The sequence below is a fragment of the Cnephaeus nilssonii genome, assembly GCF_951640355.1.
Source record: "Cnephaeus nilssonii genome assembly, chromosome: 21".
NCBI lineage: Eukaryota > Metazoa > Chordata > Mammalia > Chiroptera > Vespertilionidae > Cnephaeus > Cnephaeus nilssonii.
Window position 1 is genome coordinate 10,579,427 of NC_137092.1, and position 27,964 is coordinate 10,607,390.

General features: G+C 39.7%; 1 protein-coding gene across 2 annotated transcripts; it reads right to left on the reverse strand.

Annotated features, from left to right (window-relative positions):
- Positions 1-1,311: 1,311 nt before the first annotated feature.
- On the reverse strand, positions 1,312-27,961 carry GDAP2 (ganglioside induced differentiation associated protein 2). 2 transcript variants are annotated; one of them, XM_079761750.1, is made up of 14 exons: positions 27,790-27,960; positions 24,145-24,378; positions 22,829-22,968; positions 22,245-22,398; positions 21,749-21,837; positions 18,930-19,006; positions 17,701-17,860; positions 16,671-16,827; positions 14,715-14,791; positions 13,797-13,873; positions 12,221-12,360; positions 10,456-10,510; positions 3,850-3,993; positions 1,312-1,769 (listed from the first exon to the last, which is right to left on the reverse strand). In XM_079761750.1, exons 2-14 carry the CDS (start codon positions 24,309-24,311, stop codon positions 1,722-1,724), a joined length of 1,485 nt encoding a protein of 494 aa, XP_079617876.1. In that variant the 5' UTR covers positions 24,312-24,378; positions 27,790-27,960; the 3' UTR covers positions 1,312-1,721. The 2 variants fall into 2 exon arrangements, 1 of the variants encoding a protein (XP_079617876.1); XR_013812981.1 differs by having other exon boundaries at positions 1,755-1,769; positions 3,850-3,956; positions 27,790-27,961.
- Positions 27,962-27,964: the final 3 nt, after the last annotated feature.

The following is a 27,964-nucleotide window of genomic DNA, read 5'->3' on the forward strand; positions in this document are numbered from 1 at the left end:
CACCAGACATCTGACTGGCTCGCTGGACCCGATGACCTAAGTCATCAGGAAGTCCTTAACAAACAAGCAATACATAGGAACAAGCGGTTTTGATTTCCCACAGAAAGCAAATGTGTCCACTACACGCAGAAGACAGGCGCGCGTATCTTAGAAATGTAAAGCCCCGTCTCATTTATATGGGAAAATAGGGGATGCAGTTAACACAAAGGGGACTTCTCTATCACAAACAACGAGAGGTTGTTTCTTTTACTTCCACTGAAGAATTAGTTTGGGCAAAGGGAACAGGCCCTTGGGAGCACCGATCCTGAGCACTTTAGACTGGAAGATGTCTACACTTGCTTCTCCAAAATGCCAATGGGCATGCCAGGGTGAAGGAGATGGAGGGGACGAAGACACCCAGATGGAAATGACAGTGGCGTGACCTTAATTGAAGAAGAAATGCTTAAAATGGCTAGCAGATGTCTCTCATTAAAGTGCAGTGCTGGGGGAGGAGGCCAGAAGAAATCTGAACGAAGAGGAAGGAGGTCCTCAGGGTTGGGATTTTGCTCTAACAGCTCTTGTCCCAAAAGAAAAGAAAGTCACTCTAAAGATGCCAAGGACAAGAGGAATGGCTTGGAGCACTCCCTCGAGCATAGTTATTATCACTGAAAAAGCTAACTGAAGACACCCTACCCCCAAAACTCCCCTAGCATTCTTCATTCAAAGACATCAAAGCCCTTTCTAAATGCTGCCCTCATGATAGCTCTGTGAGGTAGGGAGCATAATTCTCCTTTTACCCATAAGCAAGCTAAGGCACAGGGAGAGCCTGAGTTACAAACGTGGTTTAGAATTTTGTTCCATGTACACACTCCCTCCACACTGATGTGGGCAACTAGGAAGGGTCCTTACAGGGGGCAGTTCTAAGAGCCAAACATGACTCTGGGAAGACCACACATCTCCAAAGGCTCCCTGATGGAGTCCAGGAGATGCCCTCCACTTCAGGGTGCCAATATGCACGGTCCTCTTGAATAAGGAGACCGAATCACCCATGATTATAGGAAAAAGGCTGAAGATACCTACCACCTTCCTGTTTCCCCCACTGCTGAGACCAGAACAATCTTAACAAACCATATGCTCCAAGGAACTTTAGTTCTTAAATCTTCATCTTAACTGGTGCAATAAAATTCTAAGACCTTTATTTAGCTAATGATGTTGACGTTTCTCATCAGATCATTTCCAAATCCTTGGTCCCAGACAATTCTTTTTTATCATAACCACCTCATCTGTATAAAATGTAATGCCAGGATCTGAAGCAAATAATGCATCCGGTCAGCATATACTGGTTCTATATATTTTGAGACAGGCTCAAGTACACAAAGGAAGCGTGCAATGTTAAAGAGAGGATATGAGTGACATGGGTGGCTTGTCGAATGGAGAATCCAGGGTCCTTTCAGGAAACTGAAGATACTCAAAAGTTGCTCCCCAATTTCTATGAACAACCCTCTACAAATGAACATTTTCATTTGATACAAATATACAAAGTTAAAATAAGTGTACAATTCAGAATGGCCTACCATTTTCAGAATGCTTATGTGCCAGAAAATATACAGTCAATAAAAAAATACCAGAGAGGCGGGCACAAAAGGCTCTCTGGATCTGTACGCAAAAATGAGTATCACTTCAGCAGGGAGTGATCCGTGGAGAGGGTGGGGTCCTTGAAACCAGGGCTGGGAGATGACAGGTCACAAGTCTGGTGATGGGGGATACGATGTATAGTAAGGCCCATTTTCCTGTGGAAAGAAAAAAAGACAAGAACCCTACATCATAAGATCACTTTAACTGGGAACATAAAAGGAAGGGATTTAGAGTCAACGACTTAATACGTATAAAATGTCTAGCGCAAGCCATCAGTGCAGTTGCCTGGTAATGAGAGTTGGTGCACAATAGGTAGAGGTGATCAGGATGATACGATTGTTTTCATAACATTACCACTTACTGAATATTCTATATGCTAGAAACTTCATCAGCATTTTTCTTTCCTTATCCCTTTACATCCTCCCAGAATGCTATGAAGTAGGTGACACCCTCGTTTTACAGAAAAGGAACCTGAGGCTCACACAGGCCACGGAGCTAGTCACCGGCAGAGCCCGCGTTTGAATCCATGGCTAATGGAATATAGCGCACAGATTCTTAGTTGTTAGACTGCGTTATCTTACTGTGTGCTGAATCTTAACATAGAGTCACAAAACAAAAGGGACGATTGCTGAAGCATTTAATAATCATAACTTTCTTGGCAGAAATGAGTCTTCTCCATTACACGCCTGAGCGTCCAGGCTTGCACCAATGATAGGTCTCAGGGCGCTTAGTTCAAGATCAAAATAGAGAATTAAATGCCAGAGCTTTAATGTCAAATATAGAAAGCACCACATCCATGTCAGGGAAATTTCTTGACCTCATTCTGGCTAACTTTATTTATTTATTTTTTTAAAATATATTTTATTGATTTTTCACAGAGAGGAAGGGAGAGGGATAGAGTGCCAGAAATATCGATGAGAGAGAGACATCGACCTGCCTCCTGCACACCCCCCACCGGGGGATGTGCCCTCAACCAATGTACATGCCCTTGACCGGAATCGAACCTGGGACCCTCCAGTCCGCAGACCGACGCTCTATCCACTGAGCCAAACCGGTTTGGGCTGGCTAACTTTATCTTAATATAAATCAAAGCAGTTAACTTTATAGGAGATGGACTCTAGATTCCATTTATAAGATTGAAGATTCATTTCTCATTTTTAAGGAAAGCATTTCTTTGACAAACGTATTTTTCAGGAAACCTTAAACAGAAAATGTGTAGCATTAATGTAAGATAGCAGTTGGAAATGGTAAGTGAGGGGCAGGATGAAAATGCACTGCTCTATGGTATATTTACATGACAGCTGGTGAGGAGCATTAAGTCTACCCAGTCTTTTTTAAAAATATAAATATATATATACATACATATTTTTAAAAATTGATTTCAGAGAGGAAGGGAGAGGGAGAGAGAGATAGAAACATCAGAGAGAATCATTGATCGGCTGCCTCCTGCACGCCCCACACTGGGGATTGAGCCCAAAACCCCAGCTTGTGCCCTGACCGGGAATCAAAATATGACTCCTAGATCATAGTTTGATGCTCAACCACTGAGCCATATTGGCCATGCCAACCATAAGATTTTATTAGCCATCAGAACACATGAAATACTTTACTCTTAAAATAAAGAAGAACAGAAATAATAGCTGAAGTTAAAGACGTTAGTGAGAAAATGTGTTGCAGGATATTTATCTTTATCCATGTTATTCAATAATTAAGGAAGAATAATTCACTTCAAACTTAATATAGCCTTCCAATATCTTCCCTGGTTCATGCATAAAGATATGTAACCAGCAACAATTAAATAAGGAAACTGAGGATCTTTTGGCCAAGCAAAATGAAACTTTTAGTAAAGACTAAGACAGGCTACCTAATTTACAATTACTACTGAAAATGGACAACAATCAATTCTTCTGGTTCTATTTATGGAGATGAATAGCCCTTCAATCTTAAGATAAGTAAGCAGAGGTATGTCTGAAAGATGGTAGAAAAATTCACAACACAACCCAGGACGGGCTTCAAAATTATTGCAGAAAAATCTGCCATTGAAAAGTTTATTGGGGGAGAAGCCCTCTTTTAGGATAAAGTGTTTTCCTAAGAATGTTAGCTGATACGATCAAGTTTACAAAAACACACTAATTGCATTAATATCATCTTACAGTGGACGGATGTCCCCATAAGCCCTGCGCTGCAGAGCAGTTAGGAGCCTGCAGCAGGGCAGGGAGAACGCCTGGTACTCACCCTGGCATCATATTCAAGGACAAAAGGAGGAAAGTCGATCTGTTCTGGCGAGATGGCAGCAAACAGCTGGTGGAGGCTGTCCACATGGTGGACTTTGTCCTTCAGTCCTGAGACAGAAAAGGTGGTAAAAAACCATGTTGATACCTGATTAATAGAAGAGAAAATCATTTAAGCCAGTGGCCAGAGCTTAGAAATACAAACATGAGTTTGAGAATTTATAATAGATAAAATCTGTATTTCAAAATTAAAACTGAGCTCAGAAGCATCTTGTAATAAGCAGTGCTTTTCAAAATGCAGGGTGCTGTCCGTCAGTGATGGTGTGATTTGTTTAGATGATTGTGACCAGCATTTAAAGAAAGAGACGCACTAGCGTGCCAACTACTAGGCACTGCAGTAAGGAGCTGTGTCCCGCGAAGTTTGGTTTCCATTGCGTCGCTATGCTCCTATGCGAGTAGCATATTGTGACACAAGTCTGTCTACAATTATAAAAATAAACTGTTCTTCAGTCTGAAACTCAGTTTCCTAATCCATAACATGGAGCAGGCTAGCTCTCAATAATTTAAAATGATTCTTAAATACACAAATCTATGAAAGGACTCTTGAATGTGCTGCACCACAGAGACATGGGGGTAGGTGGAAAATTCAGAGAAGATTGGGTCGGGGAAGAATCGTACAATCTTTGAAAGAAGATTCTCTCCCATTTCCTCCTTCACATCCTTCAGGTATTAGCAAGAGAAAATTACTCAAAGTAGACAGAAGGGGAAACCCAGTTAAAAGTTTTCTGTTCAGGGAGACTCAAGAACACTGTCTTTGCTTTTTCCATTTTAGTTTTATAAAGCTTGGTTTATTTATAAGTTATAAATACACATCTAGTTGGGTAAATTGAATTCCTTAGTATCTACTATTTTAAGAAACTGAAAATTAAAAATTTGAAAAGGACTGCTGGGATCATTTGTGAATGCTAGAGATTATTTCATCCAGTTCTTTACAGACATAAAACCAAGAACACAGGATCACAAACAAGATAAACCAGGAAAAGATGGTTCACACAAGTAATGGTGTACACAGGAATCCACTGGAGCCAGAATCAAGGATGGGATTAAATTCCATTAGCTTGCATTCTATTAGTAAGTTTCAAAGGAGAAAAAGAGTAGTGATTTATATGTGCAGCCAATTATCACTCTGGGTGGAGTGGCCTGGAAAAAAATCTGAGGAGTATGGAAATCAGAACAGCGTGATTCGATTGCTTTATTACCCCCCTGATTTCATCTCATTATTTTATAATGAGAAACACTCCAATTATAGTTTTTGACTTAGCATAAAACAAGAGTGGATTTCATTATACATGGGTTTTATTCTCTCCCTCCCTCATTTTCCCAAAATATTACTGAGAGGCAACAGGATGGCTGTCACTTTACAGACCTGGTCCTCAAGCCTCTGCCCACCCTGCGTTCACCCTGACTCCTAGCTGAAGCCATTCCAATGGGGTAACAGCCAAGGCTAGTGGCTCTACCACTGAAATTTCTAGTGACGTCTCTCCATCGATGTCACATGAAGGACTGACATTTAGTGACTCTCTAGTATTGGGGTGGAAGGATTAAAGTAAAATCTTAGCAAACAGCCCTGGCCAGTCTGGGTCAGTGGTTGGAGCACTGGCCTATGGACCGAAGGGTCTTGGATTCGATTTCTGGTCAAGGGCACATGCCTCGGTTGCAGGCTCGGACTCCAGTCCTGGTCGGGGCATGTGCGGGAGGCAACCAATATATGTGTCTCTCTCACAATTCTTTGGATTATGCTTTTGGTATTGCATCTAAGAAATCTTTGCTGTGCTCAAGGCCACAAAGCTTATTCTCCTATATTTTCTTCTATAACAATTTAAGTTTTACATTTAGGTCTTTAATTCATTTTCACTTAGTTGTTGTATATGATGCAACATATAAAGCAAAGGTCATTATTTTGCATATCGATACCCAATTGTTCCACTATCATTTGTTAGACAGACTATCCTTTTTCCACTGATCTAACTTGGTACTTTTGTCAAAAATCAAGTAACCACATATATGTGAGTCTATTTCTGGATTCTCTATTCTATCCCACTGATATATTTGTCTATCCTTATGCCAGTAACTCAATGTCTAGAGTACTTAGCTATAGAATAAGCTTTAAAAGCAGGTAGTGTTCGTTTTCTAGCTTTGTTCTTCTTTTCCAATGTTGTTTTGACTATTTTAGATGCTTTGCACTTTGACTGGTCAATTTCTACAAAAAATCTTGCTAAAATTTTGGTTGAGATTAAATTGAATCTTCAGATTTAGCAAGAGTTGACAATTTACCAGTATTAAATTTTCTAATCATTCATTTAGATGTCCTTTCACATCTCTCATCAATGTTTTCAGTATACTTAACTTCTAAGTGTACAAGTCTTTCACATCTTCTGTCATATTTATCCCTAAGTACTTTGTGATCATGATATTACCTTTTAAATTTCAATTTGATTGTTCATTGCTAATCTATATATAATTAATTTTTGAATAGTGATAGTAAACCCTGAAACCTTAATAAAACTTACTCATTAGTTCTAGTAGCTTTTCTGGGGTACCATAGGGTTTTCTAAATAGATGATCATGTCATCTATGAATAACGAGACAGTTTTATTTATTCCTTTCTAAATCTAGATGGATTTTGTTTTCCTTGCCATATTACACTGAATACAATACTGAATGGAAGTGGGGAGAGCAGACATTATTGGCAAAGACATACTGAAGATCAAGCCAATCCTTCTGTTTGTCTATAGTAAAGAAAAGCTTTTAGTAGCTACTAGATGAACAAAAAATAAATGGCTGATGAGACTTCAGGAAATAGTTAAGCATGTAATCAAAACTTAACTGAATAAAGAGAAGGAAAAGTCCTTCATGTAACTGAATTCACAAGCAGTGCTCCCATGAGCAATTTATTAGAACTTATTGTGCTACTCTAACACAGCGGGACCAAAAGGAAATGTGCGATTTTGAAATAATTACTTAAAATACTTCATGCAAATTTTAATGATATTTGGATGAGAAATTCAACAAGAATTCTGTAAACCATGAGAAATCCCAAAGTGGGAAACATCCCTCACTGAAGTCTTCACTCATCTCTTAATTATGAAATACGACGAGGACTTTTCACTACTGCTCTTACTTAATTTCTCCACAATCCTCTAAAATAAAGACCATTTCCACCGTCTTTGATGCTTTTCCCATCCACTGGCTCCCACGGCATTAGTCAAATCTTGGTTTCCTTGTTGATTTTTAGATTTACTTCCCAGTCTCCTTCCCTGATGCCAGGGCTCCGCCTGCAGTTGTCCTCTTTGCTCTAAGCCTCTCTGATTTTATTCATGAACATTTAGGGCTAAAGCTCAGTTTACTTGATATCGACTCTCAAAAAATATTTCCCAGCCCTAACCGGTTTGGCTCAGTGAATAGAGCGTCGGCCTGCGGACTAAAGGGACCTGGGTTCAATTCCAGTTGAGGGCATGTACCTTGGGTGCAGGATCAATCCCCAGTAGGGGTTATGCAGGAGGCAGCTGATCGATGTTTCTCTCTCATCGATGTTTCTAACTCTCTATCCCTCTTCCTTCCTCTCTGTAAAAATCAATAAAATCAATTAAAATATATATATATATTCCCCAATCCATGATCCTTTATCTGATGCCACCTGGGAGCCATGGATGACACAGTCCTTTCTCTCACTCCTACTAACCTTATTAATCACTAAATCCTGGGTTTTTATGCCCAAATAAGTCATTTTTCCCCCTCTAAACACCTCATATACTCAGATTCTTATTTTCTTTTCTTTTTGCCTAAGTCCAGGTCTTGGCAAACTTTTGCAAAGGACCCTACAGTAAATATTCTACAATATTAGCTTGGTAAGAAAACTTCACTAGTCAGGCCTGAAGACACAGGCATGGATTTGGATGACAGCAGGCACACAGACCTGATGTAATGTGGTGAGAGGTGAGGTAGGGAAAGTACCCAAGGATGCCTCCCTGGTTTCTGGCTCGGGTACCTCGGTAGACAGTGGTCCCATTTACTAAGTAGAGGATATAAAAAGCAGTTTAGGACGGAAAGAGGACATGCTGAACTTCAGAGGCCTGTGGGACCTCTAAGTGAAGATATCTAGTCAGTATTTCAACATGCAGGTCTAAGTTCAGGGATGATGATGATAGCTAACATTTGCTGAGTGTTCAATCTGGGTCAGTGAATGTTTTAAGCATTTTACATGTATTACTTTCATCCTTCCAACACCCTAACAAGGTAGGTACTATTATCACTCCCGTCTTATAGAAGGGGAAATGAAAGCATAACTTGCCTGAGATGAGAAGCTGGTAATTGGTAGAGCTGGGATTAGAACCTACATATTACCCCAACCTAAAACCTTGCCTTTAAACATTAGGCTTTACTGCCTCTCCAGGACCTGTATTTGGGAATTGCATATATTCTAGAGGGTTGTTGAAGACACAGAAAGGAAAGAAGGTACAGAATGAAAGAAGAGGGGAGAGGGTTTGGGAACACTAACACTCAAAGGAGGAGCAGAGACAGAGGGGAGCAGAGGAACTTGAGCAGGAGGAGCTAGAAGTAGGAGGAAAACGAGGCTCACCAGGTTTCAAAGAAGCCAGACAAAGTGGAGGAAGAAGTGGTCAACTGTGTCTAAGGCTACAGGGAAACAGGTTACACAAAGACAGAAAAGTGTCTACTGGGTTTAGTAACAGAGATGACCAGTGATTTTGGTGTGAGCAGCCACAGTGGAATTCGAACCAGAGTAATTTAAGATGTATGAAAAACGAAAATGGTGAGCATAGAACATAAATTACACTAAAAGAAGAAGAGAGATAACTGAAGACTTTAACATGTTTAAAAATGGATGAGTTAGATCCAGAAAAGTGGGAAAGAGGAGAATTACTGGAGAGAGCTTCCTGAGGAGATGGAAATGTATTGTGTAGCTATGAGTGCAGGCCCTGGAATGAAAATGCCTAGATTCAAATCCTGCCTTTGCTACCTATTAGTTGCTTACCTTGAACAAGCAATTTAGTCTCTCTAAACGTCAACTTCCTTGTCTGTAAAGTGGGAATATGACCACCACCTACACAGAGATCTATTATTAAAAGGCTTACACAAGATGATTCACAGGAAGAACTGGCGGAGAGTAAGTGCTCAGACAACGTTAGCTATTGTTATTGCCATGGGATCCAGTGCACAGGGAGGGGGACTGCCCTTCATTAAGAAACACTTTTGTGGCAGAACAAGGAGGCAATGAAAGGACTAGATGGCAGGTAGGTTTGGGGTGCGAGGGAGAAGATAGGGAGCTCCTGACTGAGGTTCCTATGATCTTAAGACCAAGGCAAGCATCTGCTGGAGTGAGCACCACTGGCAGGTCGGGGCTTGAGGAGAGCAGACAGCCACACTGGGTCACTGTCAAGCGAACAATCAAAGGGCCTCTAGCAGATCAAGCCCCAAGTCCGCTCAGCAGTCCAAACCCCGTGGCTCGGCCGATTTCTCCATCAGTGCTCAGCAACCCAGATACGGGAGTGATGAAAGCAGAATGATGTACTATCTCAAGATTAATGGGCAAGTGTGATGAAAGGGTGAGAGGTTATAGGTTATTTAGGCACTGACAAGAGTGGCTGAAGTGATGGAACATGGGTGTTAGGCTGAATAGGGGGGGAAATCAGGACAAAAAAAGAGATGTCCTTTTCAGTAAAAGGACCAAAGGACTAGATGTCTTGATGAAGTCAAGATGTAGGATCACATATTAGGGATAGAGCTGTGAGCCAGATGGCTAGATTCTAACTCTCATCATCTTGGAGGCTAACATACAAGGCAGAAAATAAAACATGTGATTTGAATTAAAAACATAATCATGATAGAACACTATGAAATGTACCCCCTTAGCTTGCCCTGAATGTGGGTTTTATAAGGAAGCATCACGCCACTATAATTCTGCTTCTACCTCTAACCAACTCTTTAACTTTGAACAGGCCTCAACTGTGAAATGAAGAGTTTGTACTATTTCTCTGAAGTCCTCTCCAGTTAACCTTATGTGACCCAATGGTGATTAACAAGCTGTTGAAATAATTTCAGGCACGCCTGGGGAGGCTAGATAGAGTAGTGGATAAGAGCATGATTCTGGAGCCATACTGCTTGCGTTCAACTTCTGGCTCAGGGGGGTACAATGCAGGAGTACCTACTAGGTACAGGACTGGTCAGGGAAGGTTTTCTATGCAAAGTAATTGTTGAGCTGAGATCTGGAGGACATGTAAGTTAGCCGTGAGCAGAGGAAGGAAAGTGAATTCTGTACCAACAACATGAGCAACGTCCGGATGAACAAAGAGCAAGAAGAAGAAAAGATGGAGAAGTCATGGCTTGTGAGGATTGTCCACAAAGATACTAGAATTAAATGAGACCAACATCAGGACCACAGCTCAAGATCACTTAACAAGGAAGGGTAAACAAAGAAATCAGCAGTCACAGTGCGACAGCAAGAATTAGGATGTTGACATATGTATGTCTTAATATGCTAGCATGCAGTGCATTTAAATTCATGATTTAGCTAAAAGGAAAAATACTGTACCTTTGAACGAAATGTTGGATGAACAAAATAAACAGCCTTCAAATTCCTCTTATACCTGATTTAAAATAAAAAAAAGGGTCAATATAAGTCATGCCCCAAACCAGTCACCATTATGGACAATTAACTCTGCCTGAGTCTATATATTCATTCACAGAGGGAAAAAAGTTTTTATACAGCTCTGGTTTATGTATTAAATTTTAGGTGAAATGTCAAAAACAATTCAGAGAACATTTTATTATTTAAAGTGTCCGTTTTATAGGAGATACTATGTTTTTTCTAGGCTGTAGCAGCCATCTATAGGTAGGACAAAGGAAATTCATATTTAACAAGTATTCAATGCTATTTTTCACATGAACCTAAAATCCCTGGGATTGGGTTATTACAAATAACAGTAAAACCACTTAAAGTTATAGCAAAAATAGAAACTAAAGTTTCAATGATCATGTTACAACAATAGTTATAGGAAGTTGTCTGTGTCCCAGAAATTGTACGAAGGCTTTATACTTAATAATTCTCATAGCAATTCTATGAACTGAGTACTAACACTGTCTCTATTTCAATTTTCCAAAAGTTACGAGCCATCAACTGGTAGAGCCAGAAGTTGAACGCAGGCAGTATGGCTACAGAATCATGCTCTTATCCACTACTCTATCTAGCCTCCCAGGCGTGCCTGAAATTATTTCAACAGCTTCTTAATCACCATTGGGTCGCATAAGGTTAATTGGAGAGGACTTCAGAGAAATAGTACAAACTCTTCATTTCACAGTTGAGGCCTGTTCAAAGTTAAAGAGTTGGTTAGAGGTAGAAGCAGAATTACTAGTATAGTGTTTTCCTTATAAAACACACATTTGGGCAAGCTAACGAGGTGTCTGTGAGGTAATGACAACTTTAATATTGCGAATTAAGATGAGATTTAACGGGTGCAGTAAGACAGTTGGAAACTTATGGTAATCTGCCTTCTTTGTACACTAATTGCAATATAGATTTTTCAATGCAATCCACAAAGACTTTGTGACGCTACCAGTAATAAAACAACTACCAGGAAGGTGGATTGCATTTTTATTTAGGAAATCTATTAGTGAGAAAAAAATTTAAAGAAGAACATTTTATCTTTGCTGTAGTGGGGAGTCTATATATTCTAGTTAAAATGTCTATTACCACTTTAAGGGAAATATAGTTTAATGAAAAAAAATGTCTGGCTCCAAGGTTCAAGTCCAAATTCTGCATTTAATGTTATGAGACCTTGGGCAATGTCCTTCATCTTTCAGAATGTCCATATTTTCCCATCTTTCAAATGTAGATTTGAAATATATCTATATTTATCTAGCTAGAGGAAAGACGAAGTAAATTCATACTTAACAAATTTATGATAAGCTTTTTTTTTATATGACGATAGAATCTCTGGGATTAGATTATGAATTAACAAACTCACGGGTCACTAGATCAAATAAAACAATGTTTGTAAATATATGTTGTAAGTGTAACACCTTATAAATAGAAGGTAGCATTTTTGTTATTTTATATACAAAGGTTGGTCATGACATTTTCCAAGGTGTTTGAAAAGCAGGCTCAAGTTTACATATGAATTTACTTAAATGTGGTAAATTGGAGTTAAGGAGCACCTACAACTATTAAAATATCTGAACTATGAATGATAAAAATCTTTGTACATGAAATACACTTTCACAAATACACAGTAATGTTTGTTTCAATTAGGAAAGAAAGAAGCTCTTTCCCTCTTCATAATTTGCAAAAAATAACTAACTTGACATCCACGACGTCGTAGAGTTTCTTCAGGAAGTCAGAGTCCAGGTGATTGTATTCGCTTGTCAGTGTGTGAAAATACACTAATACATATTCCTTCACAGCGATGTGGTCCATTACATGGATAAAGTATAAAAGAGCCTAGAAGATAATGAGGAGCAAAGGTAAATATCGTTTTGCACAGCAGTCTATTTCACAGAGAGAGGAAAAATCCAGATTAAGCTAGTCTATGCCCAGGCATTGCAGATGGACATTTCTGATGAGCATCAGTTCTCTTTAGAAGGATCTCCAGGAGAGTGAATCATGCCACCGCTCAATCATTCTGATGAATGCTACAGTACGATCCCTTTCTCTCTCGTCCTAAGGGATGAAGGAGAATAACTAATCTCTATTCTAATAACTCTTCCTATTACTCGAAAGAGTTCTTCGGTCAACTACCAGGTTTTCCCTCTCTAGGATAATGACATCAAAATCATTAGCAGAATTTCTAGACTTTTAATCATTCTTGAAGTTTTTGCTTGAACTCAATGAAAGTCTTTGCAGTCTCTACCGAGATAGAGGCTCCTGGCTCTCTTATAACTGAGAATTACTGACAAGGATATTGTAAGTGACGCCTCACATGGTTCACTTTGAGGGCTAATTTTCTTAGCACCTTTACTGTTGACCTGAATGATGAAAATGAGAACAGGTTGAGCCAGTAGATGGCCGTGGGCTGGGCAGCTTTTCCAGAGCTCTGAAAGACTCAAATTTAATGTAACGCAGATCGGTTAGAGAAATATTCCATTACAAGAAAGATAAAATGTAAGAGAAACAAACACAAAGCAGACATACAATATGGGCAGGCCAGTATGACCCAGTGGTGTAGCTATAAACTATGGCAAGGAGGAAGCTAAGAGGTAACAACCGAAAGATTGTTATGAAACAGGCTGTTTCCCAATTCCTCCTCAGGTGGTCCTTGGCATTCCCATGATTGGATTAACATGGATTAAGATCCAGTTGCTACCAGTTGTTACCTGGTTTGACCTTACAACACAACTCAGTATTTTATATGAAATGATACATGAATATCTAGACCCTCAGGGAAGTGTACACTGACATCAATGCAGGGTCTATGTTTTTATTGGCATCAATTACACTATTAATGATAAGAATGAGTGTTACACAAATTGAGGTTTCTTTCTCTCTCTCTCCCCCCTTCCTCCCTCCCTCCCCTCTATCCTCTCTCTCGAAAATCAATAAAAATATAAATTTAAAAAGAAAAAAAAAAAAGAAAGACAGACTTTATTAGTACAATGATAATACAGAAAGATTCCAATAAAAAATTTGCCCCTTACATGATATCCAAACAAAGCAGATGGGTTTTTGGAGATCACATTATGACATCCCAGTATTTCTGTTTCTCCCAGAGCAAAACCAAACCCCTAACTTACTGAAATGCCACATGCAGATTTGCAGAACCCCAGGGCTGCCACTCTGCCAGAAATACACAATCACCTCACATTCTAAGCCCTGATTCCAAATTCCCATTCTTCTTTTTAAATCAACATTATTTGTAAAACAGCCTTTCCATGGCTTACCTTGTCCATATCTATTAGTGTCACTGGAATGTTTCTTCCAACCACCACCATCACTGTGCGACCGCAGTTATCAACACCTATAAACAGGAAATGGAAACAGTACCCAGAAACTTTATTCCAGAAGGATTTGTCCTGGGCACCAACCTTATAAAAATATTCCACTCATATGTAAAAGACTGAAAGCCAGGAACATAAGTTTTTCAAATTCCATCTTCAGATTTCTCAGAAAACACTTCTTAGTTTACCTTTAGGAGGTTTTGATGATTGCCCTTATTACTTTTAAGATAAGGCCTCTTAGGGGTTTTAAATCAAGGACAGTCAAAGGTGAGGTTGCCGGCAAAGATCTTTTCATATATAGCTTTTTGTTTAAACTTATAACTTTTAAAAACATTAGTGATCCAGGAAAACTAAATGGGACTCAAGTATTGTCTGAAAAAAATACAATGGAGAAAGAATGGGAGTCTGAGAACTTTCACTGTCTCCATTATCCTATATAATAAAGAGGTAATATGCAAATGGTCGTTATGCTGTGATGGTAATAACCGATCAGCAGGAGGGCGGGGCAGCGAGCTACAAGAGGCAGAGAGCTACAGGCGGGCAGGGCAGTGAGCTACAGAGCTGTGGAGAGCTACTTCCATGCGCAGAGCCACTCGTACATTTATATAAGGTTTGAATTTTGTATAGCAAGTATAGGGTACTTTTAAAAGCAGGAAAAAATGTAATCAGGACATTAAGAAGAAATGAAGTTGGCCGATATACAACTACGAGTTGAAATTTTCATAGGTTCCATCTTCATTAGTACAAAAACACTTTATTCATAGAAAATGGACAACAGCAGAGAAAAATGAAGTCTCGAACAGCATGCCAGGTAGGGTCCTTAATCAGTAACAGAATAAGTTGCCATATCCTGAAGCTCACCTGTTTGGTATAAGGCTTTTAGAGAAGCAATATCCGATAGGTCCTCAGATCTTGCTTGACATAACCAGCGATTATAACTAGAGAAATAAAAGATACAATCATTATAATAAACCCTTGTAAATTAAATTCAACAGTTGGGACCTGTTTTTATCTTGCCCTGTTTTATTATAATGAGGAAGGAGTTAAGAGTTGCCTTTATACTATGCAGAATCTCTACTGTGTAGTATTGATAAAATAAGCACAAACGAGTTACTGAGAAAAGGTGTTCATACATATTTAAGAAACCCTTTATGATCAAATGAAAACTACTCATATTATTGGCTGAGATACCAAGTCTCAAACTAACACTGTTTTTAAATACGATTACTCTCCTTTGCAAAAAAATAAATAAAAGCAAAGAGAAAGCCTAAAGCAATAGCAGTTCTACAAAACAGATGTTCATTCATTCGACAAAGATTTGCTCTATGATAGGGATTGAGAATACTATAGTGAAAAGACACTGTCAGTGCCCTCCAGTTTACTTTGCAGAAGAAAAACGGGTGTGTTGTACATGTTATGTTATGTGGGACCACAAAGGAACTAGGTAACTTTATCTGTGAAGTTACTGGCTTCTTTAATGATTGGTTAAGCACAGTAGTTGTACTATGCCCCCTATACCAGATCCCAGGGACCACAGTTTGGCATTGGCTAAGAGGATATTCAAAGAAAACTGTTTGCCAGATGATTCTTACACATGGCCTAGAAATCACTGACAATACCATCTGATTGGAAAAGGCTGTTTATTGGTGACCCCTAGTGGCTACTGTGCTTTTGTTTATATAAATAAAACCAGAATAAAGTGAAGACCAGGAACTCAGGAGACACGAAATTCTAACTCTAAGGGACTCCAGGGATCACCTAGTCCAACTCCCACTTTACAGATGGAGAATGACAACAGCCACACATCATTCACTATAGTGGATAAATGCTACGCTAGGCTTTGGTTAATTAGAGTCTGAAAAAGCATATAGGAGGCAGCATCTACTCCAGACTCTGTTCCATCTATTCCAACTTATCTCCAGCGAGGTATGTTTCCAGAAACCGTCCCTTCTGGGCTGACACCTGGAGAATGGGCAGGAATGGAAGGATGAGAGTATTCCAGTCCAAAGGGATGCCAAGTAGCAAAGCGCAAAGGTAAACTAGACCACGATTTGCTCAGTATTGAAGAGAATAGCAGTGACCAGTTTTAAGAGCCTGCTAAGTATCAGGTGCTGTGCTAAGCTCATGACATTATCTTATTTAATGTTCACAACCGTATGAGCTGTCATCCCCTCAGCCAACCCTATAAGGTAATGGATGATATTAACCATGTATAGTTTATGAATTTTTTCTTTCCTTTAACTTTTTTTTGAAAAGCAGCTAGCTTTCCGAGAACTATCAGTCCTTGGAAAAGCTTACCCAGAAGTACAAAAGCTACTTTTCTTTGTTTCAAAGAGGATTTATTCAGAATTGCTTTAAAAAAAAAAAAAAAGAACCTGAAAGAAATAAAATGCCTTTATAAGGTCCTGAGGATAAATCGAGGAGAAATAAAGCCTTTTAAATGTAATAAAACTGTAGATTATGTTTTAATTATAAACATAGTCAAGCCGGGTAAAAACTTTGTAAGTCTGCCATTCCCGTCCCCTAGTTTCCACGTTTACAACAGAACCTCAGCCAGCAGGACCACAATTATCGTAGAAAGAGCAGGAACTCTGAAGTCAGACATGCATCTCAACACTGGCTTCAACACAGGCTAACTGTGGCCGCTGATAAATTAACTTTGAATTTCTGTACCACAAAACGGGGACAATATTATCCTCACGGGACTGTCATGAGGAATAAACTGGAATGTATTACACATGGATCAGTTAGCAGATGGAAGTCCTTCTTCTTTCTCAGGTCCGTATGTGTCTTTCAGGCCAGAGGGGTTTGCCTTACTTTCTCTGATGCTGCTTCTGTAGGGCTGCCTCTGATAACTGTCCCTGAAGGATCAGTCTTCTCTGCTTGTCAATATCTCCTTCCATTCGGGCAAAAGCATGAGAGCCAATGAAAGAGAGGTCAGCTCCCAAGCCTTCTTCCTCCTCTTCTTGGTCATCTGTAACACAAATACCAGCAATAGAGAGCTGAGGACAAAACTTGACTGTAAATGCTACAAACAGACTGTGAATGCCCAACAGGGATGACTATGAGCTAACTCAAAAGAATAGAATTAAGGGTATATTTTGAGAATGAAAATGAAATCCGATTTAGGCATCTGAAGATTTGAAATAATAAAGGAAAGCAACAAATGTTTGGGGTCATTTATCCAGAGCTGTTTAAGGAGGGAGCACCTGATTGGCCGGCACATAAACTTCAGTCCTTTGGTCAGGTCACCAAGGAAGGAAGATGTTAGGTATGGTTTTAGAAGACCTTGTTGAAGCTGTTGAACGTTTTAGATGATAATGTACGTGACTACTGTCTCAACAGTGTCCTGTATCAACTTCATGAGGATAAGAATGTTGTTATACTCACCTCTGAATTTCTATTGCCTAACACAGACCTGACATATACATGTGGGTGTATTTAAAATGTTTATTTTATTTAAAGAGTAAATCTTAACAAGAATAAGACTCTTGCCCTAACTGGTTTTGCTCAGTGGATAGAGCATCGGCCTGCGGATTGAAAGGTCCCAAGTTCGATTCTGGTCAAGGGCATGTACCTTGGTTGCAGGCACATCCCCAGTAGGAGGTGTGTAGGAGGCAGCTGATTGATGTTTCTCTCTCATTGATGTTTCTAACTCTTTAGCCCTCTCCTTTCCTCTCTGTAAAAAATCAATAAAATATATATATATTTTAAAAAGAATAAGACTCTTAAAAACCTCTAAGTTGGTCTTGATCTCAGTGTCACACTAACAGACACATACTCCTCCCCACTTCTGTGATCAATCCCTTCACTTCCTTGAGAGGGAGATTAGAAAGGCAGAACTCACCTTCCGGGGCACCAGGTTTCTCACTTATTCGAATCTGCCGTTCAGGTACCACAGGCTCCCCTTCTGCATTTCCAATATCTGCTGGCAGGTACGGCAATGACCGACCCTCCTCCTTTAATGACCTTGGGAAGTACAGAGGGAGCAGCTTTTGGTAAGTAGCCTGTGTCGGAAAAGCAAGACGTTCTGTGACAAATCACGAAGTAATGAAGCAGGCACCTCAGTGCTTAGTGCTGCTCAGACACTGAAGAGAGCCTCCCTCAGGGAGGAAGACCTCCCTGCTCTAAGCTCAGAGCAGATGCTGTCTGGGACCTCCTTCGGTTTTGTGTGAAAGATCAGGACATCAGTAGCTGGTTAAACATGACTCCCATTCTGGCAATTCCCCGTGACCGAGCCTGGAATGTGTAGGTCCTGCCACTCCTGTCCCCTCCCCACCCTTCACCTTACTAACGACATGTTCTTTCAAGATTCACCTCAGATGCTCCTTCACAATCCTCAGTGAGCCATCATGGTCCACTGACCCAGTTTAATTTTTGAGTATTTTTCTTAATACTCATTATGAAGAATTGCTATTTCAAGACTTTTATTCTTCTTTAGAGGTTTCCCAAAGAACAAAGGAAAATTTTTTTAAAAATTAGAATGAAACTCATTCTATTTTATAATTTCCATATGAGTTGGTTCATTTGACTCATTTATAAATCCATGATACATTATAGGCATTTAGTGCTCTTATTTTTTCTGTATCTTTTTCATCATCCTAGAAATTATTTTATCATTAACCATTAATTACTCCCAACACATGCACAGCCACCAGAGTGGTATATTTGTTATAACTGATGAACCTACAATGTCACATCTAATCACCAACAGGTCTTTCACTGATGCCCTTTACCAGGTTAAGGAAGTTACCTTCTATTCCCAGTTTGTTGAGTGCTTTTATCATGAAAGGCTGTTAGATTTTTGTCCAATTTCTGCATCTACTGAGATGATCATATGGTTTTATCTTTAATTTATTATTATTATATCCATTATTCTATTACTATGGTGCATTACATTGATTGATTTTTGTATATTGAACCAACCTTACATTCCTGAGATAAATCCCATTTGGTAACCCTTTTATATGTTGCTGGATTCAGTTTGCTAGTAATTTGTTAAAGATTCATGCATCTCTATTCATAAGAGATTTTGGTCTGTAAGATTTGAACATTGCAACATAATTAGCAAAATACCTCTTCAAGTTCAGAGACAGCGAATACTACTTTTTCAATGGTCTCCCCATGAATCTCTAGAAATCTCCTTACAGTACCTAAGGAAAAAAAAAGAAAGATTATTTTTTTAAAAAAGAAGTTACTTACATATGAAGAAAAAACAAACTCTTCAAAGTTTTATTTTTGTAATGGATCACTAATCATTTCATTCAGGTCTCTGCTCAATGAAAAGATAAGATCTCTGCTCCTCAAGAAGTTTAGTCTAATATAATATATATAAATAATACTCTATCTACAAATATATAAATTTACTATGAAATCCTTGAGCAGTAAGGAGCTTAGTTTTTAAAATAGCTAATTACTAAATAATACTATTTAAGACTGAGGCCAAGCCCTTGCCCTAAATTCTATACTTGCTAATATCTTTGTAACTTTTTGGTGGATATAAGACTTTTAGCTCCTCGTTTATTTTTTGTTTAATAATACATCAGATGTATTTATTAGCTTATAAAACATGTATGAAGTAATTGTTAAATCCAAAGATCGTAAGACAATAGATAAGAAATGTCATTCTCCAGTTAATAAATCATATATCTATATACATACAGGGAGCAGGGACCTGGTTGCAGGTACAGGATTAAGATAAGAAAGTCAACTTTTATTCTATACTAGAGGCCTGGTGCACGAATTAGTGCACGGGTGGGGTCTCTTGGCCTGGCTAGTGATCAGGGCCAATAGGGCCATCTTGCCCAGGTCCTGATGGGGCCGATGGGGGCTGGCCAGCCAGGGAGGGACCGCGGGAGGTTGGCCAGCCAGCAGGAGGAGGGACCGAGGGAGGGCTCCAGGGCGTATCCAGCCCTCTTGCCCACTCCCAATCAGCTGTTCAACTTTTTGTGGAAATGCCACTGTTTTCCAAAGCAGCTGCGCAATTTTACATTCTCACTAGATATGAAGGTTTGGATTGCTCTATATCCACACCAATACTTGTTATTATCTATGCAAATACAGCCATACTAGTGAATGAAAAGTGTTTTCTATTTGCATTTTCCTAATGGCAAATGTTGTGGAGCATCTTTTCATGTGCTTATTGGTCATCTGTATATCTTTTCTAAAGTAATGCCTATTTAAAACTTCTGCTCATTAAAAAAAAAAAAAAAAAAAAGACTTTTTTAAAAAGCATGTGCCCTGACCAGGAATTGAATTGAAACCATTCAGTGCATAGAGCAACACTCAATCAACTGAGCCACACGGGCCAGGGCAATATGATCAATTTTTCCAAGCTAACCTACCAGTCGGAGCGTCTGCCTCCTGGTGGTCAGTGTGCATCATAGTGACTGGTTGAGCAGTCGAGCAGTTGACCGGTCAGACACTTAGCATATTACGCTTTTATTATACAGGATACTTTTGTATTTTTTCAAAGACTATGCATGACTTTGGTAATAATAAAGAAATCAGTTTTTTATTAAGCTCCCATTCTGAGAAGGGGCGTGGATACTTTGGAGTTGGCACAGAGTGGAGGGTCTTCAAAAGTAGGTATATGTCCCTCCTCTGCTGTTATCAATAGCATCCATGTCCTAACCAAGCGAGATTGCTCCTGCAAAGTATACAATCAGTAAAGTGAAAGAATGAGAAAAATATTTGCAGATCATATATCTGAAGAGAGACTTGTATCCAGAATGTATAAAGAACTCCTACAACTTGATAACAAAAAGACAACTAGCTTCTCATCTTTAAATTCTAGAAATAGAAAGGGGCCTTAAAGATCATCTAGTATAGTATCCCTCCCAAATGAGAAATATCTGCAATAGATGGTCATTTGGCTTCTGTATGAACATCCCAGTGACAAGAAGTTCACTTAAAACACCTTTCTATTACCGTCAGTCTTATCTCAAATGGAACCTCATCTCCTCCCTTGCTACTCTGTCTCATACCTGCATTCTACTATTGGAAATTTTATCAATAATCCTTACAAGGACTGGTGAACTTCCTGAGAGAGCATGTAAATTCCATATGCATGTACATTCCTCTAGGGAAAGGGTCCCCAGCTCTCTTTCATCAGATGCCTAAGGTAGTTTATGACTCCCAAAGAGGTTAAGAACCGTTTCTCTAAGAACTCGGTATAGAATAAGTCCACAATGAGACTCCTCAACACCTCAAGATGGGCCCCATAGATGCTAAAAGCATGCTCTTCTTTAGGAGCAATATAATGTTTCAAACCATCTGCCCTCCAGCTTGTCCTTGTCTTATGACTTGTGAAATGCAGAACTACATACAAAACTCTAGATGTGGAATGAACCTGCATATAATACAGTGAGATCACCAGCCCTCTCAAGCCGAACGTCCTATTTTTACTAGTATATTACTTAAGTGACGTTCTGGCTCCTAATGATTGAGCTGTCTTTTTTTAAACCGAACATCAGGATTGTATATATTCAAATGGCGCATCTGAAAGATGCTGTGGTTTAAATTGCAAAGTGCTATGTGAATCTGATATTATAAAATCTGTTTTGATTTTACTGCTGCAGCCCATTAAGATTATTCTGAATTAGGATTCAAATACCCAATGTATTGGCCATACTTCTTAGCTTGGTCTCATTTTAATAGGCATATCTTCCATTAAAATGGATAAAAATATCAACATGAGAAAGTAAATTGAGATCTTTACACTTTATCAATACAAGCGTCCCTCCAGGTGCCATGGTCGGTTAACAACTCTTCTTTGGCTATAACTATTTCACTAGTGATATCAAATTTTTAAGACTCAATTTATGTCCAGCGCCCCCAATCCCATGTATGAAGTGCTAAGCCAATTTATGCATAGCATCTCCAATATTACTTACGAAGGGCTATGTGTGTGGCGTCCTCTAAAGGATAACCTCGTTTTGCAGAATTGATGACACAGAATCCAACAGAAGACATTGACTGCTCTCTGCAACCCAACAGAAAACACAAAAATTACATTACAAACATTCACAATCCACAACTAATTTTAAAATGCTGTTTAACTTCTCCTTCCCTGTCCCTTCAACAAATCTACCATAGTAGTTAACGCAATTGCAGTATTTAAGAATTATGTTAACTTATAACTTAATTGCACTATTTGGGGGAAATATATTCCACATAAAGACTAAGTAAAATGAGAACAAGTTACATTCTCAAGTCACCAAAGCCATTCCTTTTACTGCTAAGTTTGAGAAGACAATGAGCTCAATCTTCAGGGTCCTCTGAAATTATCTAAATCCCTCAAATTCTGACTTCCAGAGCTAGGCTTCCTTGTAAAACCAGGGCCTTTAGCAATGTATGGCCTGCTATGGCCAGGGAGCGAGAAGGCCGTACTTGGCCAGCTGAAGGACGTTTCGGTAGCAGCTGTACAGGGAGCTCTCAGCTGCTGTGCGGTAGCGGCTCTTGTACTTGGGTCCCACCGTGTGAATGATGAACCGGGCCGCTAGATGAAATCCTTTTGTCAATTTGGCTTCACCTGTCCGGCACCCTGGGAGCAACGGAGCACATATGTCATGGTGGTGTCAGAAAGAAAACAACTAAACAATGCATGAAACAGAGACAATATAAGAACATTGAGAAATTTCAGCTAAAAATATGGGTTAAACACATTTACCTGTTCCCAAAATGACAGTGAGCAATACAATAGGTATGAAAACAGAGATGAAAAGAATGGGAGAGAACATGAAGCAAATAAGCATCAAAATTTTGGAAGGTAGACAGTCCAGGACCTAGAAGTAACTGATTTAGCAACCCAGAGGAACCTAACTGTGTACGGAAATGGGGCAACTGGTGTGAAGAAAGGGGGTGGTACTGAAAGGCAGTGCTGGATTCCAGACAGACTGCTTTCATTCAATTCCAGACTCCACCATGCTCCTGCCGAGCCTCTAAGCAATAAGTCCTTAAGAAAATCCACTCACCTTTAAGTTTCTGGAGCTCCTCCTTCAAATCAGGCCCTGCCAGCATGAAGATACTTTCTGACACAGGATTCTTATCGGTGAGGTTTTCATTGCTGGTATTCACAATGGCTGTACAGTTCAGCAATGCCACATCTCCTTTCCTGAGCAAACGATAAATAAAGAGCAAGTGTGGGGATGAGGAGGGAGATAAGAAAGCTAGTTTCTAATTCTTGCAAAACATTCTACTCTCAGAAAGACTAATCTGGCATCCTAGATAGATATTAAAGCAATTCCTACAAGTCTAAAATAAAACCATGTTACTCCTTTGCTTCCTTCACATTTGTTTCATTGTAACAAAATGCTCAGTGCAGAAGTGGTTGGTTTAAAGAGTTTAGACACAGCAGTATTATTTATAATACCCCAAATGTGAAAACAACTTAACTGTCCATCCACTAATAAATTGATAAACTAAATGTGGTGTATCCATACAATGGGCTATTATTTGGCCATAAAAAGTAATGAAGTACTGATTCATACTACAACATGGATGAAGCTTAAAAACATTACACTAAGTCACAATTGATTCAATGTATATTAAATGTCCAGAAGGTAAAGCTATAGAGAGAGATAGTAGGTTAGTGGTTGCCTAGAATTGAGAGATTGTGTATGTATTTGGGGGGTGGGGGCAGAGAAAAGGGAAGTAGGTAGTGACTGCTGATGAGTATAGAACTTTGGGTCAATGAAAATGTTCTAAAATTGACAGTGGTGATGATTATACAACTTTGTGATATACTAAAAAACACTGGCTCGTATAATCTAAATTGGCGTATTGTATCTCGATAAAGCTTTTTATAAGAAATAATGTATTACTACTAATTCATTCAACAAGATAGATGAACTTTCAAATAATTATGCTGAATGAAAGAGGCCAGACTAAAAAGTAGTAAAACTCTAGAAAATGCAAACCAATCTATAGTGACAGAATGGTCAATGGTTGCTTGGGGACGTGGAGGCAGGGAAGGACAGGAGAAAGGGATTTCAAAGGGACACAAAAAATATTTGGTGGGAGTGATAAATATATTCACTATCTTGATTGTGGTGATGGGTTCATGGGTGTATACATATGTCAAAATTTACCAAATTGTACACTTAAAATGTGTGCAGTTTATCGTATGTCAATCGTGCCTTAATAGAGGCACATATGTCTATGCAAAGCAACATTTCAACAATGCTAGGGCTTACAAAAAAGTTTAGAAGAAACTCTGAGAAAAAAGAAATTAGGATGAAGTTCTGAGAATGTATTATCATATCATGATATGATTTAACCAAAGAATTACCAAAGAATCACTTTTCCATTGATAGTCTTGTTAAAAAGAAAAGGTGATCTAATGGTGTCTGTTTCGGTTGCAGTATCAGAAGCATTTAATTCATCTTCACAAGAGTCACCCCAGCTTGGCAGTGTATCCACATCCACAAACTGGGAAGGGGCACCCAAGGGATCCATGGGATGGGACCTTCAGCTCGTCTTTTCCCAGATTCCTCAGCAGCTCGATATTCACTGGAGACTTTAGCTTAAGAGAGAAAGAAACCAATGTTTTAATAGAGAAGCACAGATACTACTTTACTTCTATTAGAGCAAACAACAAAACACTACTGTGAAGTGCTCTAACAGTATATTGTATTATTATAGTCACTTAAAACAGTCCATAAAAATCAATGTACAACAAAGGATCGCTAAGTTTTTTCCCTCTAATTTTTCCAGCTTTTCTAAAATAGGAAGAGGGATTATTTAAGCACAGATTCTTTTCAGAGAATTACAGCCACTGAAATAGTCACAGGGACCACCAATTCTTCTTTCCAGAAACATGGGAATATTCATTCAACACTCACCAAGTGTCTGCTAAAGGGGGGCGGCAGGGGGAAGAGGAGAGTGCTAGGTGCTGCAAGAGATACAAAGATAAGTAATATGTATAATTTCAAGAGTTCAGTCTAATGATAATGTGGCGGAAATACAGATTGAGAAGCAGGGAGTTTACGTCAATCAAGCAGTAAGAGATAACAAAAGTTTAAACTAAGTAGGGAAGGAGATGGAGAAAGCATGAAGTTTAAAGGCCTACATTCCTGCTCTGCTCATGCCTAACTGTCTATTCTCTCAATACCAGGATAAAACTTCTTGAGAAGATGATTTTTATTTGCTACTAAATACTCCTTGAAATCATTTTGAAATAAACTAATTTTATCTACAAGTTTGTACTTAGTCTATCGAATCGGCCTTTGAAACTGGAGGCACCACAAGTTCTATTGATCTGTTCACAAGTATTCAGACCTGAACTGCACAAGCTGAAGAGAGGACAAATGGAGACTACACTCCCTTTCCACCTGACTCGTTCTTTGAGAGAATGCAGAATCCTCAATTCTCTTTCACAACATCTTGATCTCCTTCCCCTCAGTCTGCCTATTCCCAAAAAACGTCCCTACCCCATTTCTCCTTCGGAAACGGAAACTCTTTTCACTGCTTAACTTTTTAAAAGTAATCTGTTTTGCAGCTCTACTTCCCATTCTTCTATTTATGCAACGTACTGCAGTTTTGCTTCCATCTCTCCAACAATGCTAAAACTGCCCTTTCAAAGTCAGCAATAACTCCCCAAATGTGGAATCCAAGAGCTGATCAACTTTTAGCTGCATTTACTATTGATTCTTTCCTTCCTGAAACTCTACTATCTTCTTTGACAGTACACACTCGGGGTTCTCCTTTATCTCCAACCTCATCTTGTTAGCCCTTCTTCCCAGATCTTAAGTCATTGTGACCCACAAGATACTGGATGTTAAATGAGTAGTAAGTAACAGTCAGAGTGCTTACTGTAGGGCAGAGTTTAATGGCATTTAAGGGCAGTGCCATGGCATTTAACAAAGGGTAAATTCTTTTTCAGTTCCATCTCTAAACAGAAATTTACTTTCTAACCAAAAAGAAATTTAAATCTCCTCCTCCCCAACGATGCAAATGAAGCCCCAAAGCCAAGCTAGGCAGGAAAATCTGATTCCTTATCCTAAAGGAGCAATAATTTTTAACATTCTTGGGGTCGCAGACCCCTTTGAAAATCACATGAGTGATAAAGACCCTTTCATCACCCAAAATATGAGCACATAAGCTCATACAAGCACAGATTTCCAAATAAATGTGAGAAGGTTCCCAGACTCAGATTAAGAATCCTAGTGATGGGAAGAATGCAAACAGAGGGCTCAGGTAAGGAGAGAGGATGGGCTCAATCCCCGGTCAGCGCACATACAAGAATCAACCAATGAATGCATAAGTAAATGGAACAACAAAATTGATGTCTCTCTTTCTCCTACTTCCTCTCTATTAAAAACATCAATTAAAAAAAAGACAATAGAATTAAGCAGAACACCTTGGATCACTGTCTCAAAACAACCTGATTGTTGTCTGGATAAAAAGAAAACAGTATAATTTTCCATTTTTATCTGTGTACTTATTCTTCAAAATGCTTACACTGATTAGGTAGGCCTCGATGAAATTACAAAGAGAGCTGGTCCTTGCTTTTGATCTCCCTTTAAAAAAATGTTTTTATTGATTTCAGAGAGGAAGGGAGAGGGAGCCACAGAAACATCGATGAGAGGGAACATCAATCGGCTGTCTCCTGCACGTCCTCTACTGGGATGGAGCCCCCAACCCTGCATGGCATGTGCCCCAACTGCATGGGGACCATGATCAACCAACTGAGCCACACCAGCTGCGCTTGACCTCCCATTTCAACCAGTTCATTTTCACTGTCTTTGCATAAATTACAGGCTTACCATTCTTTACGTCTTTGTATTTCAGTATTTATTCAGGGTACACTAGATATTTGTGTACAATACCTGTATCCCAACATCAAATCTATTATATTTAAGTCATTCTATGCAAATGAAAAGAATGACTTTTTTCCCCAAAAAAATTACTTATATGGAAAACAAACAAGCAGTCAATATGTCAACAACAAATAGAGTATAACAAAAATATTTCTAAACCGTGTCAATGGCACAGGTCAAATTCAACACCATCATTCAAAAACATCCAAAGCACATGCTGGAATGGTGAGTTAGTAGTACCACATTAAAAGAACTTTACTATCTTCAATTATAAGTATTAATACTTTGAGCAATTTTAAATTTAAATAAGAAGTTAGGGGTATACTCTTGTATGGTGTATGTATTGGGAACTTTATAAGATGCATAACCTTAGCACTCAGCCACAGCTGCTCTTACACCAACTTTTATTAAATTTGAGATTAGTTATCTACAGTTTACACAGTTGTAAAACAGCTTTCTTAGAATCAGATAATCCAAGGGGTGTGATCTAGATAGCAGATAGCCTACGAAGTTTTTCTACTGAAGCATACGTTAGCTTTCATTGTCCACAGCTACAGACATCAGGACTCATTTCTGAACATTTCTAGGAAGCCCAACTATACAGGCGAATAGAACTGCAAGAGCACCGAAGCCTCAGTGACCCAGCGAGGGGGAGTCAGCTCTGGTCACTTCCCCCTCAAGCGGCCAGGGAGCGGAATCACAAAGCCGGACCAATGTCACTCCGGGGACTGCGGGGATCCAGACCATTCGGCACGGACCGCCCAGTCCGCCGGGGCAACGTATAGACCCCATTCTGGGACTGTCACCCGCAGGGCTCCCGCGCCCTACTTCTCCCGCACCCAGGGCACGCGCCTCCCCCGTGACCACAGCATCACGATCCCTGCGCCCGGGTCTGCCTACCTTCTCTCCTCCTGGATAAGCCGTCCCCGACGGCGCATCGGGAAAGAGAAACCCAGCAGCGGGGAAGGATCCTTCTTCCAGAGAACCCACAGAACTGACCCCTCTGCCCGCACACCCAGCCGGGGTGAGTCCTGCGCGCCCCCACCGCGTCCCCACCGCGCCCCCGGCCCGCTGCGCCCCGCCTCCCCTCCCGGCCTCTGCCCACCCCCTTTCACCTCACTCCCGCGGTCCCATCCGGGCGGCAGGCGGGGCGGGTTAAACTCCTCATAGAAAGCCGCCGATCGGCACCCCGGACCACTCTTCCAGGAGCTGGAAGGGTAAGGCGATCCAAGTCCCTGGAAGCCGGAGTGACCAGCTGCAGAGGCTCCGGGGCTGCGAAACACCGACTTC

Coding starts and splice junctions, on each gene's coding strand:
- GDAP2 (XM_079761750.1), bottom strand. CDS start 24,311: ATGGATCCCTTGGGTGCCCCTTCCCAGTTTGTGGATGTGGATACACTG. Junction 22,399..22,828: donor GGAGCTCCAGAAACTTAAAG/GTGAGTGGATTT, acceptor CGTTGCTCCCAG/GGTGCCGGACAGGTGAAGCC. Junction 3,994..10,455: donor ATCCAACATTTCGTTCAAAG/GTACAGTATTTT, acceptor TCTATTAATCAG/GTATCAACATGGTTTTTTAC.